Here is a 16,861-nt window from a genome sequence, read left to right as displayed (position 1 = left end):
TATAATCACGATACCTGGAACATCTTTGATTAGAAAATTGTTTAGAGCTTTTTAGTATAATGTCTTCACTTGTCATATAATACGAGTTAGTACTATTCCATTTAATTCCACCACTTGATTGTAACAACCTTGACCGACTGTATGTAAATGCCTGCGTATTTCTATTATTATTTTTTGCATAATTCTGAAAATAAATCTAAAGAACAAGTAACCCAACTATGTGTTGACTATCTGTTCATTGCCGTTATTAATATTTGTACACGGTCGAATAGCTGTATTTTGCAATATTGAGATAACTTTCAGGTCGTATGTCTATTTGTTATATATTGTTTCATGTTTGTAATGTTTGATTATAGAATGTGTTTACTTTGTCAGAGTGTGCATCGTTGTGATTTTGTTACTTGATGGTTTAAACTGTGATCAAATAGTACTATTTGCTAGACGCTGTTAATAGAGAATGACTGTGGTGAAACTGATAAATAGCATCTACTCCGCTATTAACAAATCTTAAATTATACCTGATTTTACAAGAAATAGACACGTTTACAGATTTAAACTATTTTTTAAATAAAAACGTTCACTTGTTTAATTTAAAATTCCAATAACATAATGAGCACGACTTAGCAAAATCACGCAAAAACAAGAAAAAAACATCTCTTGTTATTTTAACGTTGCTGACCAAATTCACCTTGGCAAAAGGTGTCACTTTTTTACAAAATTGCTACACTTAATGTATCACTAGTTCAACTTCATATTTAACTCTATTTCGTCCCTTTTCTCCCCAAATTGATACATCCGTTACGATACTCCCTATATGCAACGTACCATGGAAATTATCAAATGTTACATTTTCCATACTAGACATACATACTATCCAAACAAACGGTTCAATCAGTTATACTCTCAATCATTCGTAATAAATTTTCAAAAATGTGTAAACTAAAAAATAAACAAAAAATGCCACAAAACAGGAACCCTAAACAAATCCATGGGAGCAATATAGCACAGCGGGGGCATACATACCGTAGAAAAGAATAACGATTTCAAACAACTATTTACATCGAGGACAAATTGTGACGGCGCCCCTTCACCCTACTGACCAGATTGCAGATTTTGAGCGCCGGTCCCAGCTTCAGACCCATGTACTTCATCATCATGTCACTGTTGAGCAGGAGCAATGCCTTTCCGTCGATTTCCTGTATCATAGCAGTGAAAAGAAGGTAGTAAAATATTTAAAATTAAATTACGGCAATAGTTTCTTACATGCTTCCTAAAAAGATCTGCATGCACGGCCAACGCCGGATCCTGCACCGCTATGAATCGTATCACATCCTCGATAGTCCAGTCGGTGGTTTGCCCACGTGGCATCTGTGGACTGGGAACGGCAACTGGCACGATTGTGGTTGGTACCGATATCGGCGCCAGGTGCTGACTGCTAGACAACATCGGCGTCGTTTGTAGCACAACGGGGGGTGCTACCGACAGGACCTGCAGTGAAGAAGCCATCGATGACGAGGGTATGGGTTGATGCAGAGGAACGGCCAAAGGTGTGCTCGGTGGCACAGGTAAGCTCGGAATCATGGTTGTCGCTGCTGGTGCCGGCGCGATGTTTGCCGTCGGAGTCGAATGCGCCACTGGGATGGGTGCCTGAGCGGGTGATGCCGCCGAAGCAGATACAGTCGTTGATGAAGAGGGCGCTGCTATTGCAACGGCCGCGGCCGCAACCGCTGCAGCCACTGGATTTTGGTGCTCTGTTTTCAACGTCGTACTATTGGGAGCGTGAAGGATACTGGTAGGTGCTGGAGGTAATACCATGACCGTTGAAGAAGGCGTTGGATGGATGGTAGCTTTAAAAAGTATGAGAAAAAGTAGCACATTAATATCTAATATGGGGTACTAATTTAAAATTTGGGGGTTATTTCAACCGACTAATAAAAAGAATTAAAAATATGAGTTTCCTTTAGAAGTTTAAAGTGAAGACATCGTTATCCAGTACACAATTTGAGGCATGGTGATGGTTTCATGGATTTAATACCATGAGGAATTTTGTTAAAGAAACAAAGTTCATAGTAGCAACGCCCAAATATAGATTAGAACCTTATTAATATCAATTAATAGTACTATTTTTTACGTTGATTGAAAGCAGCACGGACTGTAAAACCTGATGTCGGTCGGGGCTTGCGGTTGATTGAACCTACTTCAAATATGATATCAACATGATCAGAAAATTATAAAATCATTCCAACACTAGGCAAATTTAATCATGATTGAGTGTACCATAAAATTAAGTGAATAGAAATAAAACTTATTTCAGTTGGCTCTGAGACCCATAGTGTTGTATGTATACCATTCGACTCAGCTCCATGAACTGAGCAAATGTCTGTCCGTGTGTGTGTGTGTGTGTGTGTGTGTGTGTGTTTTTTTTTCTTCCTAAGCAATGGAGGGGGAATCTGCTCAACAGACATCCTGGGTTGTCCAGGAAGTGCGGGGTGCACCCCAAATTGACCTCTCTGCGATAGGGTCTATTCGCCAACACACTGAGGGACTTGCCGACGCGGTGCCTACGCCTGCTTCAGGCTTGACGAGGACCCCTTTCCGTCATCGGGCTCGGAACCCGCCCAGCTGACCGACTCCGCGAAAGCGAAGACACCATGTTGTTCTTCGCGCGGCCACTTGTTCGATAAAAGGATCGAGTTCGACCACAAGGCATGACCACCGGTATGACCCATGAAGCAGACTCCGAACCCTTGGAACACCTCTTATTTGCGCCTGAGCTAGCCATCCTTGAGTTCACGCGCCACCTTCTGTGTAGCTCCGAGACGATTTGGACGATAGCCGATAAAACGGCGTTCCAGCCATCTTCATCTTTACACATCCTCCGAACTAGGTTATCCGGGGTAGTGTCCAGACCACATGTGGCAAGCATGTGGTCACGCATTGCGCGAAAACGTGGGCACACGAACAACACGTGTTCCGCCATTTCCTCTAAACCTGCGCACACCGGACACTCGGGCGAGGCCGACCAAGCCAGCTGCGTTACCTGCACTGTGACTTTGCAGCACGCTTAAACGCCGGGCACTTCGAACCCCCCATGGGGTGCTTGCTGGATCAAATCAAACAAATTGGGAGAGTTCGTGCAGCATTGTGCCTTACGTCCTTCCAATCCACAGCGTCGGCAGAGCTTGCTTCTGTCAGGGCCTTTGCAGTCCCATTGCTTGTTCCCCCTTTTCCAGGCACTTGAAGCAAACTTCGGGTTCCTCGTATATGCCCACAGGGCACACCGACCATCCCACCTTGAAGCTCCCTAACTTAACTACCTTGGAGGCATCCGCTGCACATGGTCGAACCAATGCTACCTGCGTCCCTGCTGGACCTTTCCGCAGTCGAACGGCTGCGGTGGGCGTCTCCACTTCACACTGTCGCCGCAGGAGGATTATCTCGCCCATCCTGGTACGTCGTATTCGACGTACGTCGTGTCCGAGTTCACCGAGCTTGACGTCACTCCTCATCGCCTTCAAGACGTCCGAGTACTTAGCCTCGTCCGTCTTGATGACTAGGGCATCGCCCCTGGAGCGATTTTCGCCTACCCTAGACTTCTTGCTACCCTCATTCGCCTCGCCTTTTCGGCTCTTGACGTCTTCGGTTTCCTCTTGTTCTTGACCAAGGTCCAGGAGACGTCATCCCCCTCTATTTCCCTAGTCTGGTGCGGATGAGAGCTCTCAGCTTGCCGTAACCCCTTACCACCGTCTTTCCTGGGTGGACGGACCTTTCCAGGTCTTTCCTCCCCCGATTTTGGAGGTACCTGGTCGGGGTTCAGCTTCCCAGCCCCACTACCCTTGTTCGGGGTAGTAACCCTCCGCGTTTTGGAGCGGCCCCAGAGAGCTCATCCCCTGGAGACTGTCTCCCCCGTTTTTGTGTCTGCTCCATTGTCTGCCCGCGAATACTTGAGGCTCAATCTGGGTAGACTTTGGCACCACCGTCTTCGCTGGCACGCCCTCGGTCGATTCGACCTTGCCTGAGTCCGCGAATCCTTGGGCCTCAGTCTGGGTAGACCTCGACTCCACGGATTTCACGGGTTTACACTTGGCCGGACGACCGCCCTCTCCAGCTTGGCGTCCAACATCGACTTTCGAAGTTTCAGCAAGCTCCTCTTGAGGTCCTTACTGATATTATGCTTCGATGCGGCAAGGTCGATGATGGCGTCCAGCTGTTCCGTCGCCACCTCGAAGGCCGAAAGCCCATCGCGTTTGCTGTTCAACGCCCTCGCAAGCCATTGGCCGTCCATAAACTCTACCGGCGAAGCCGGGGAGAAGGTTAAGTGACCCATAAAAATTGCTTACGTAATAAGTGTACGACACAAATCGATTGAATTGAGGAAGACATCATCACCGCTAGGTGGATTATTCTGTTTTTTTTTTCCAATGACCTGGATGATCATAAACAATGATAATAAGCAATAAACATTTCTAAGGGTCGTTCAAAAATGACGTCCACAGTTTAAGAGGGGGAAGGGGGTCAATATTTTGTGACAGAGCGTACACTCGGTATACAAAAAAGCGCTACAGAGGGGGAGAAAAAGGTCTAAAAATCCAAAAAGGTAGTGGACGTCATATTTGAATTATCCCTCTAAACAGAGCTTACCAATGCCAGCTGAAAGTTGACAACCACTTTTATCCTGTTTGAAATAAGTTGACAAATCGTGGTAAATGCTTCAAATCACCATCTGCTTATCATAATCTAGCAAATGTTTGTCAGCTGTAAAATTCAAAATTCTTCAAGGGATTGTAGCCATAAAAGATGTGGGACATGTAAGACATAAGTAGTAAGAAGTAGCAAGCAGCCTAATTTGCTTAGTAAACCTTAGCTCCTTTTTTGACCAACAATATAATAGTTGTCCTCAACTCTCAGTTCAGCTATATTGATGATCATGGTCTTCATAAACCGCCACTTTCTGCTTGTTCAAATTGGAGGATCAACATCGCAACAACCACAATGATTTCTTGAAGGAACTCGATATGAATATTTCACTTTACTACATCATTCAATTTTCAATTTTCTCCGTTTGTTCATCACGGTTTAAGTCGCGCATGGTTTATAAAGATAAGAATCTACAATAGGACAAAAATAAAATGATTTGTTTTCAAATTTAAGGTGGTTATACAACAAAGCCACAAATCGGCCATCTTGGAAACCACGTGCTTTTTTTAGTGATTTTTCAAGAGCACGGATTGAAAGAACCACAACTCGCATGGGGATGAAACATCCGTAGATCGTTTGCTTACTTATGCTAAACAATCGACTTTAATTTCAGCATTGTGCGAAAATTGTTACGCTAGATTTTAGCTTTTGATAATAGGAGTAGGAAACCGTGTGGTGAATTTGAAATTCACCACATGGCTTGATTGTATAATCACCTTAAAACATTTTTGCCTTTCTCGTATACAAAGTATACGTAAAGGCTATATGTTCACTCCAAAAATGAACTTTTTATAGGAGGCCCGTAGACCCATAGTGTTATATACCAATCGACTCAGTTCGACGAATTGAGGTGATGTCTGTGTGTGTGTATGTGTGTGTGTATGTGTGTGTGTCTGTGCGCACCCACCCAAAAAAAATGTCACTCATTTTTCAGGAACTTATCCTTAACCGATTTACTCGCAACAAGTTGCATTCGACGCAGGATACTCTACCATTGTTTCCTATTGAAAATTGGTCAGATCGGACTACGGGCTCGGAAGCTATGGCCAAAATAACGCTTTTTTCATAGAAAAAATTAGTAAAAAAATGTCACTCATTTTCCAGGCACTTATCCTTAACCGATTTACTCGCAACAAGTTGCATTCGACGCAGAATACTCTCCCATTGTTTCCTATTGACAATTGGCCAGATCGGACTATGGGCTCAATAGTAATGGCCAAAATACTATTTTTATAATGCACGAGAAAGGCATCATCACCGCTAGGTGAATTAATCAGGGTTTTTTTATTCTCATTTGGATATCATCTCAAATAAATTAAAAATCATGAAATGTTTTCATTTTGTTATTTTTGATACAACCTTCAGTTTTCATTTTGATGTGATTACTATTAACTCGACCACCAGGGTTTCCAAAATGATACTAGAAATGAAAGTATCAAAATATAAAAAAGAGTTTTCAGTTTTTTTTAGTTCTCTACTCGGGCTACTTCTGCCCTCGACGTTCTTACATTTCGTCCACAGCCGTCTTACATTTCGTCGAGCGCCACTCTTCGTTGTACAGCTGGGGCCTGTAGCATAATCGAAATTTTACTAATAATATTAGTAGAGTAGCTTGTAACTTATATTTTTCTGTTGCATAATGAATCTACAAGTATGAATTTACAAGACTAATATTACAAGTAAACCGCACTAATAATATTAGTGGAATTTACAAGTAACTGTTGCATAAAGAAAATACAAGTAGAAATTATTAGCGATGGCTTGTAGTTTCTTTTACAAGTATGAATGGTGCTGTAATTTTATTTACAAGTAGCTTTTATTTTATTATTTTAGCTTTGCAAAGTAATTATGCATCGTTTAATTGTTTTTAACGATTTAACAGAGAAGGAAACTTTTATTCTAAGTGCTTCAAATTACCATATAATGAAATACTGTGCTTAGTGCATAACACTGAGTATCATGAAAATTTTCAAATGACTTTGGAGATAGTAGAAGTACTTTAAACGCTGACATCAAGTATTCAAATGGTGGAGCGTTAAAGATCATTAGCAATTATGCAGTACACGAAACCTAAAACTACTCAAAAGTGGGTGGTTTTAGCTCAAATCCTTACTATGGACCAATAACCCAATTTTGAGTAAAATTAGTTTCCTAACACTTAGTACCTAGTTTAACTTAATCCACTTAAAACATATTAACCAAAGCTGAGTTTAGTTTACCCAAAGTTGACTTTATTCATCTAAAAATTGAGAATATATTAATTTACTGAAATTTGTATTATTGTAGTATTATTGGTTTATTGTACTAAACAATCTCGTTTAAGACCATGCATATTTCTTTATTTTTGACAACAATTACAAATAGCCCTAATTAAAACTTAAGTCAATCCCAAAGACCACGTAAAAACGACTCCAGTGTGCATTACATTGGCTTGGTTAAAAATGCCACTACCACGAAGCCGGCTTAAACCGCGGAATCAATAAATTTACAGAGATAATAATTCGTGTTCCGTGCATACCTATCGTAGCCAAAACATATATTCTATCCACAAATTTGCAAACAAACGTAAACAAATCGTTTACCTCCGCATTTACAGTGAACTGTCGGATGAATTTTGACAGGTAAATGAACCTGACGGACTTGTAATTTCAACCTTACTAATAATACAAGTACTAATTTTATTAGTTGGCAAAACGTTATTATGCGACGCAAATTACAAGTACTTGTAATTTGTTGACTTGTAACTTGTAACTTGTAGCTAATATTATTAGTCTGATTATGCTACAGGGCCCGGTTGCTAATTTTGCATTCATTTAACACGCCGATAGAGAGGTGCACGAGGCATGGGATATCTTCAATAGACACTTGGGATAATGGAAGGGTTGTAAAATTTTGAGAACAATTCCGATTTAAAGAGAAAATTTTGAAGAGAAACATTTTATGTACTATCAAACGGGGTGACTTGCAACACCATAATTCTAAAATAAGAGGAATGATTCATTCTAATAGTATATGATGCTTTGAACGTGTGCTCATACTAGGGAATAGACAGGGCTGACAATAGTCATTCTCGTCGTATGAAGAAAGCGAAAAAAATTTAGTCTTCGTCATAACATTGCACGACGCAACACCTATTCGTTTTCTTCGCGCCGCATGCGTACCACGACGATAGTCGCGCAGCCAAAAGTTATGACGATTTTCGTCGTCACTTCTTCACACAATTGATTGCACGTCATTATAGACGGACCGGTTAAAAACATAATAGCGTCTCAAATAAACAAATAGTAGGAAATTTGGTAACATAAATGTATCGATAACATTTATAACGCTTTCATACGTTGCTTCAAATTCATTATTACAACGAATTAGTAAAAATCTTCGCATGGCAGCTGCCGCTTGAAGAATAACGGTATGAAGTCTTCGTTCTTCGATGTCGTCAGGACGATTTGGTTACACGACGAAAGCTAACGTCGTGTGCGTCATTGACGATGTGTAGAGTAGCAATGAAGACAATGCAACTCGTCGCTACTGTGGCATTTCGTGCTATGACGATGACGATTGTCAGCCCTGGACGTATAATCAAGTATTCAACAACAATTAAAATATGAAATATTTTCAAAATGATGGGTGTTGCAGGACCCTCCTTAGCCGTGCGGCTACAAAGCAAGACCATGCTAAGGGTGGCTGGGTCCGATTCCCGGTGCCGGTCTAGGCAATTTCCGGATTGGAAACCGCTTGAACACTTATTTGTTTGAGTATTGTTCCCTTTTTCCTTCAGACTATTTATCGTCAACCTGTCAATAATTAACCAAACAAATAACGGAAGAAATTTGTAGAGAATTTAAATATAAAATTTTGTTTAGAGTTTCTTGGGGCCGACATTTTATATCTAATAGCAGTCTATGTTGAAAACGGGTGATACTCCACCTCCAAGTAACACTTAAATTGGGGATATTATTTTTATGGTGTTTATACAAGTTATGTTATAATGAATCGAAATATTAATCTAAGAGCTTCCCTTGTCTTGATGCGGTTAAAGAAGTTGTTTGGAGAAATGTACCTATCGTTATGTCTTCTACCAATTGCAGTGATGACCAACAAGTTTTATTAGAAAAATATATATAGCTCTTTTAGTGGAATGTATTCAACCGTCTAAGACGAATTAAGTACTGTCCATTTAATTCCACCAGTTAATTTTCGTTATCTTTGCAGATACGTATTTCGACCACAACTGTGTGGTCGTCTTCAGTGTCTTGTACTTCAGTCGAGTCAAGTACAAGACACTGAAGACAACCACACAGTTGTGGTCGAAATACGTATCTGCAAAGATAACGAAAATTAACTGGTGGAATTAAATGGACAGTACTTAATTCGTCTTAGACGGTTGAAGTTTTAATAGTCAAACAGTAAGTTTACTTCTAATTTTGTCTAATATTTCGTAAGATGTCATTTTGTTTTAACTTGTTTAATTCTATCACATTGTCTATCTTAGTTTTTTTTTTGTGTTCTCTACGTAATTCAGTTTAAGTCGATACTCAAAGAAGATTATGTTGCCAGGGCCGTTTCCGCATAAATGAAAAAATGATTGAGATAGGCAAAATTTGGCCCAAATTCAAATCCTTATAACTTTTTGAAAAATTGATGAAATTGGACAAAACCGGAAGCATTCGACGGCAAATTTAGTCAAGATTTAGGAACATGTGCGGTCACGAATACTGGCCACCGGACACCGGAGATGTTCCGGATTTTCGGAGGCCATGTCAAAGACACATTTTTTCTGCCGCTCGTATTTGTGTGTGGTTTGAAGTTACATCGATAAACACTATTTTCCTAGAAACTAGATCTTATTGAAAATTGAATGCGGGCTGTTGCGCTAAGATCCGTTGAAAAATATCCGAGATATGGCCATTTCAGTGAACCTGGTTCCGGATACTATGGTCAATTATGTATATCCTTCCAATCACGTATATATTATCTGGTACCATATCAATATTGGTATCAAACTTCAAGATTTTTCATGGAGATGCTTCAGGAAGCATATGCAGGACGTTCAGTTGCCCTGACCACTCTGTGGTAGGTTCCAGGTGCCCCGGGGGATGTGGCCAATTTGAAAAACGTTCAGAACCCTATCAATATGGGTATCAAACTTCAAGATTTTTCATGGAGATGCTTAAGGAAGCATATTTAGGACGATCAGTTGCCCTGACCACTCTGTGGTAGGTTCCAGGTGTCCTGGGGAAGTGGAGTGGTACAGAGTGGTCAGAGCAACTGATCGTCCTGAATATGCTTCCTGAAGCATCTCCAAGAAAAATCTTGAAGTTTGATACCCATATTGATAGGGTGCTGAACGTTTTTCAAATTGGCCACTTCCCCCGGGACACCTGGAGCCTACCACAGAGTAGTCAGGGCAACTGATCGTCTTGAATATGCTTCCTGAAGCATCTCCAAGAAAAATCTTGAAGTTTGATACCCATATCGATAGGGTTCTGAACGTTTTTCAAATTGGCCACTTCCCCCGGGGCACCTGGAACCTACCAGAGTGGTCAGGGCAACTGATCGTCCCGAATATGCTTCCTGAAGCATCTCCAAGAAAAATCTTGAAGTTTGATACCCATATTGATAGGGTTCTGAACGTTTTTCAAATTGGCCACTTCCCCCGGGGCACCTGGAACCTACCACAGAGTGGTCAGGGCAACTGATCGTCCTGAATATGCTTCCTGAAGCATCTCCATGAAAAATCTTTAAGTTTGATACCCATATTGATAGGGTTCTGAACGTTTTTCAAATTGGCCACTTCCCCCGGGGCACCTGGAACCTACTACAGAGTGGTCAGAGCAACTGACCATCCTGAATATGCTTCCTAAAGCATCTCCATGAAAAATCTCGAAGTTTGATACCCATATTGATAGGGTTCTGAACGTTTTTCAAATTGGCCACTTCCCCCGGGGCACCTGGAACCTACCACAGAGTGGTCAGGGCAACTGATCGTCCTGAATATGCTTCCTGAAGCCTCTCCATGAAAAATCTTGAATTTTGATACCCATATTGATAGGGTTCTGAACGTTTTTCAAATTGGCCACATCCCCCGGGGCACCTCGAACCTACTACAGAGTGGTCAGGGCAACTGATCGTCCTGCATATGCTTCCTGAAGTATCTCCATGAAAAATCTTGAAGTTTGATACCCATATTGATAGGGTTCTGAACGTTTTTCAAATTGGCCACTTCCCCCGGGGCACCTGGAACCTACCACAGAGTGGTCAGGGCAACTGATCGTCCTGCATATGCTTCCTGAAGCATCTCCATGAAAAATCTTGAAGTTTGATATCAATATTGATATGGTACCGGATAATATATACGTGATTGGAAGGATATACATAATTGACCATAGTATCCGGAACCAGGTTCACTGAACTGGCCATATCTCGGATATTTTTCAACGGATCTTAGCGCAACAGCCCGCATTCAATTTTCAATAAGATCTAGTTTCTAGGAAAATAGTGTTTATCGATGTAACTTCAAACCACACAAAAATACGAGCGGCAAAAAAAATGTGTTTTTGACATGGCCTCCGAAAATCCGGAACATGTCCGGTGTCCGGTGGCCAGTATTCGTGACCGCACATGTTCCTAAATCTTGACTAAATTTGCCGTCGAATGCTTCCGGTTTTGTCCAATTTCATCAATTTTTCAAAAAGTTATAAGGATTTGAATTTGGGCCAAATTTTGCCTATCTCAATCATTTTGCCTAACCCCTGTATCTTTAATTATATAAGTCGTGGTCAGCTATAGGATTCACTTTTCGGTGGGAAAATAAAACTTCATCAATTAGTCTATTCTCTATCTGCGAGAGTGAAGCCATTATTAGATTGTTTGTTTGTATGGTATGTGTGGTATTTGTGGTATTTTATATTATGGCTCTTTAATTTGAGACATAACAAAATAAGAGAGATGCCACGCTCCTAGTTTTGAAAAAATGTCAAATGTCAAAAAATGTTTAATGTCAATTTCCGATTAATAAACAAAAAACTTGATCGACAACGCTGAAAACGTCAAAATGTCGACTCCGTTAACCATATCGTTAACTTGGTGTTCGGAATGTTTTCTTCAAATTTCAAGTGGAACTAGACAAAACAATTACAATATTCACCATAATCAGTAAGATACATTCGTTTCCGTCGTACTCACATCAAAAAATAACACGGGCATGTATTATTTTGTGTGGAAAAGTCGATTTTCTAATGCGTACAATTAAGCACCGTGATTTTCGTTTATGTTCCTAATTATGCGCAGACTTCCGAAATGAATCGCGATCGTAAGAACATGAAGTATAATCGAAATCAAATTGTGCTGGCTGTGGATCTGCTCAGGAGAGGATACTCGATTCGTCGAGCCGCAGCAATAAACAAAATCCCGGAGAGTACTCTTAGAAAAACGCTAGCCCGGGGCACTACTGAATTGAAACATCCAGGACGACCAGGACCAACCGTCTTGACTAAGCAAGAGGAAGAGCGAATTAGGCTTTCAGCGATCGTGTACGTACACGCACGTTTCACTCACACTTTTACTCGGTTTGTTTGCAACCACGAGCAGCTGTCACGGCAAAATCAAATGGGATTGTTTGCAACCACGAACCTGCGTTCGTGTTGGTGAGAAATGTCGGCGAGACCCTAATTATCGATTGGATAATTGAGACGGCTAGAGCGGGCTTTCCAGGGGACTCCCAACGTCTGAAAACGTCAGAGCACCTCCACGGGAGTCCCCATCTGGGTCCCAATCGCTATTTCCGGGCCCTTTATAGGGACTCACTTGTACACCGGAGGTATCTAAACGGGAATGTAAAATAAGAACGCAACTCAAAATTAGCCGTGAGTTTCCAAATTTAGCGCCCCATACTGGATTGCTAAATTTCCATACAGGGTAGCTATTTTGTGAAACGTCACTTTGGTATTGATAAAAAATTGCAGAAAATTTGTTTTTCTTTTCCAGAACAATTTCACAAATAGCAAGGCGAATATTATTTTTTTGGACCTAGCGCCCCAGTTCAACTTCGCGACGTAATTACAATAATTATTCAACTATAATGAGAAGCGTTTTGCACCAGCGCCCGCTAGAGCCCGAAATATTCATAGATTTTTCGCGAATGAAAATTCTACTGTTTTTATATTATTGCAAGTTAATTCGAGGAGGTCTTCCAGGATTCCCTCAGAAAATTCCTTTAGTAATTGTTCTGTATGTCCTTCAAGTAGAAGTAGCTCCTCCAGAAATCTCCAGAAAGTTTTTTTTATGTAGTTCGTTTAAAAATTATTGTATTGGAAATTCATCTAGGATCCCTAGAAGATTTTTCCGGGAGTTCCCCAGCAATCTTTGTGTTCTTTCAAGAATCTTTAGCAATTCTCCCAGAATAGTTTTAGGCTTTCTTCTAGATTCTTTCGGGATTTTTTTGGTATTGGAATTGCCCTATAATTTTTTGTAGTTCGTTTGAAAACATAGTTTTTTTTTCAAGAGAATTCTCCGGATTCTTCCGGATGCTGTTACAAATGTTTTCCTTCAAAAACTCTGGAAGAATTCCTGCAGGATTTTGTCAAGAGATTCCTGTAGGAAAACTGGTGAAAATTTCAGAAGGACTTTCTTCGACTGGAAGTATAAATTCACGAAGGAAAATTCCAGGATGAAGGAAATCCAGAAAGAATAAAATGGTGAAAAAATTTACTATGGCGGGTCCCCAGTTAGCCTTACGAGCAAAAGCGTAGAAATGCTCTCCGGAATTGGCGAGCTGTATTCTCGATTAGGCCAAGGATGTTTTCGAGTGGGCTCCTTGGGCATAGTTGTTACACAAAATACATACTCAAGCAATGGCGGGCACAGGAAAGCTTTCAATTAATAACTGAGGAAATGCAAATAGAATACTATGTTGAGCAGCTAGCTAAGTTCCAGTTGGAATGAAGAGTCATTGAAGAAGATGATGACTACTTTTAGCAACGCCCGGTGAGAACTTGATATGTTTACGAAGTCGCTATACCTAAAACAGAAACCACCGGTGGGAAGATGGGGCGCTATCCTAAGATAGCACTCGGGAAGGAGCGCTATTATAAGAATAGCGATGAGGCCTCCCGTGGAGGTGCTGTCAGAAACTTTTTTTTCTTAAATCGTCGTTCATAACGCACCGAAAGACATCTTACAACAACCAAAAGCGTCTACCGAAGATACTTTTGAACAAGTTTTTTCGAAACCGTCGGTATCAGTTCCATCAACCAAATCGATGGAGAAATACCGCACACGTGCACCTGCCGTGGCCACTAGTGAAGCATTTCGGAATTACTCCCATGAGTTGGAGCAAGATAAAATTAATGTGGTGCAAGAAAAGTTGAAGAGAAAAGCTGACCGCGAACAGAAGAAAGCCGTTCGCGAAAAGATGAAACAGAAAGAGCCCTTAAAAAGAAAGTCAAAACTACAGAAATAAGCTGACATTCACTTTCGTCGTTGATTAAATGAAATAAACAATATATTTTGGTATTTTACAACTGCGCATAATTAGGAACATGCGTAAATAGGTGCGCACAATTAGGCACCAAACATCGGTTAAAAAAAAATACGATTTTTTTATTTGATTTTGATAAATTTTTCAATTGCAACATTTTCTTTTATTATAATAAACATGAATTAAACATTCTACTGAATAACATGTGTAAATCACAGTTTAATTTATCTGATATGACGATTTAATTTTGAAAATGGCTTAAATGCGCACAATATGGTACACTCACGGTATCCGAGGGAAGGGAGTAACCGTCGACATAAATATTGCTTCTTAATGGCTTGTTTTCTTACACTATCTGCTAGCATCTATGACAGCGCTTTGTCAGTTGCTATAGCTCATACACAGCTCCGGCAACAAAAATCAAATGTAAACATTGCGGTTTTTACATTCGATACTGATAAGCTATTAAAAGAAGCATTATAAGGTTTATTTAAACGTTGTGCAACCATCAAGGATACAGAAGTTGCGAAAAAGCTTTGTTAATTCGTTTATAGCGACATTACGCTGTATTATTAGTGCTATAACAAGAGAGAAAGCGTTTTAAATGTGAATGATACTTATCGTAATAAGGAAAGTTGCAAAAAAGCAACACAATTGCATCACTTTAATAAAGAAACAAAAAAAACCCAATTGCATACATGAGCTGTGTTACTAATTGAGCTGTGTTGCTAATTCAGACTAAGCTGTTTTATGGCTGTATGAAGGCTGCATAAACGATAAAAGGTGGAAGACATTCGGCACAAACTGACTAGCTGATAGATATTTTGGTAATAGTCGAGTTGAACCTTAAGGAGTTAATGGTGGTGGCTTACTTTTTATTCGAATGTTATACAGTCTAAGGCTAGAAGATGAAGCTTAAAGCACCAAAATTGTTAGTTGGGTAACGCTATCAATCCAAGGCCCTTAGTTGAGGGAGCCACCTCCTCTTTTAAGAGATCGTTTGATATTTTCAGACAATCGAAAGCTTTTTATGTTCTCTTAAGAAAGATGACACCATCAGTCATTTCCTGGATAGTTTTTCTTGACCTTCCGGGACTCGCTTGGTCCTGGACCGCTCAAGCAGTCCCGCTTCTGTTGTGAACGAGAAGCGTGTTTTTTTTTCGAAGTACTTTTTACAACGGCGTGAGTCCCCGAAGGTTAAAACGTTCTTTCCCTGCTTTCCAAACATTTCTTCACGATTACTTTCAGATCATTCTTATGAAAAGGCATTCATACTCTGCTGCAAGCATCAAACCATCCATCAGAGTTGGCTCTTCTTGAGGACACAGTTTGACCACCATGCAGCATACACACCAGTCAAGCAGTTTGACGAACATTGACTCCACCCCTCGTTTAGTCAAGCACCGACCATGTTCTACAAACACACGAACGACCGACGCGCTAACTTGAATACCAACTATCAAAAAATATAGGGTAAAATGCCCAATGGTGGACCCTATAGTAGCGGAATTTTGCTCTTCCTGTCATAAGGAGTAGAAATTTTCAACATATTAATTCTGCTTAACTTCTACAGGGTGGCCACTGAAATTCGATTTTTAAATTCCCGGTTTTTTCCCGCTTTTCCCGATAATTTTTATCAAATTTTCCCGGTTTTTATTAACCTTGAAGAGTTTTGGCACTTTAATTGAGTCTTCAATATTTCCTTTGCAATTCGTTGCATTGATGCAAAATCCAAGGAGCAAGAGAATGAATGCTCCCTTTTTGTCAAGTTATCATTGCTTTGATGTACTTGCATCATTTTAGAAAATACTGGATCATTGATAGGGTAAGACGGTATAATGCGCCCCACCTGGCCAAAACGCCCCCTTTGATTTCTAGAAAACTATAACTAATTAAGGGTCAAAATCAGTTGGTACCTATAAGTATTTGTAAACCCACCATACTATGTAAATGTGGAAGTATTTTTATATTACACAATGAAAATAATAGCAAAATACAAAAAGTTACAGTTTTGATGTAACTTTTCATGTTTGTTTGCTCAACATTCTGGAGCGACGCTAGCATACTGTCCGCAAAACTTGCACGGGAACACTCAGTTGGGCAACAAAATAACATTTCTCAGTGGTTCTTCTTCTTCTTATTGGCATTACATCCCCACACTGGGACAGAGCCGCCTCGCAGCTTAGTGTTCATTAAGCACTTCCATAGTTATTAACTGCGAGGTTTCTTAGCCAGGTTACCATTTTTGCATTCGTAATATCATGAGGCTAACACGATGATACTTTTATGCCCAGGGCAGGGCTGGTAGCGATAAATGCCGTTCAAAATAGTGACTTAGTGACCAACGATGACGAAAAAAGTGACCAAATAGTGACTTTAAGAAACAGAAAAAGTGACCAAATAGTGACTTTTATATGAAGTACTAACCAGGTAGTGAGCATTCGTATTGTTACTGAGTAACTCGTAGTAGATCGAAAACTAGGGATATCATGTTTTTTTCAAATCTTCATTAGAATGCTATCAGAAATCAAGAGAAGACAAAATTACAAAATCATGAGGATTACTACTGCTAGCCGTGTGCATCTTCATCGTAACTAGGGAGAGGATGGATCTTAGCAGGGGACAACCGACTTGGCGATACCATCATAAATACCACAGAGTTGGATATTGAGGAAGGTATACGTT

General features: G+C 40.4%; 1 protein-coding gene across 1 annotated transcript in view; it reads right to left on the bottom strand.

The window, feature by feature from the left end:
* Nucleotides 1-542: 542 nt before the first annotated feature.
* The window catches only part of LOC134225682 (polycomb protein Scm), a 35,314-nt gene continuing 18,995 nt past the window's right edge, over nt 543-16,861 (bottom strand). The window contains exons 4-5 of the mRNA XM_062705956.1: nt 1,264-1,847; nt 543-1,196 (exon numbers count right to left, since the gene is read on the bottom strand). Coding sequence (XP_062561940.1) covers nt 1,056-1,196; nt 1,264-1,847 — 725 coding nt within the window. The 3' untranslated portion in view covers nt 543-1,055. The remainder of the gene's footprint in view (nt 1,197-1,263; nt 1,848-16,861) is intronic.

This window comes from Armigeres subalbatus, chromosome 3 (genome assembly GCF_024139115.2).
Source record: "Armigeres subalbatus isolate Guangzhou_Male chromosome 3, GZ_Asu_2, whole genome shotgun sequence".
Taxonomy (NCBI): domain Eukaryota; kingdom Metazoa; phylum Arthropoda; class Insecta; order Diptera; family Culicidae; genus Armigeres; species Armigeres subalbatus.
Note: the sequence above shows the minus strand (reverse complement) of the source record. Positions and strands in the feature narration are given on the sequence as shown.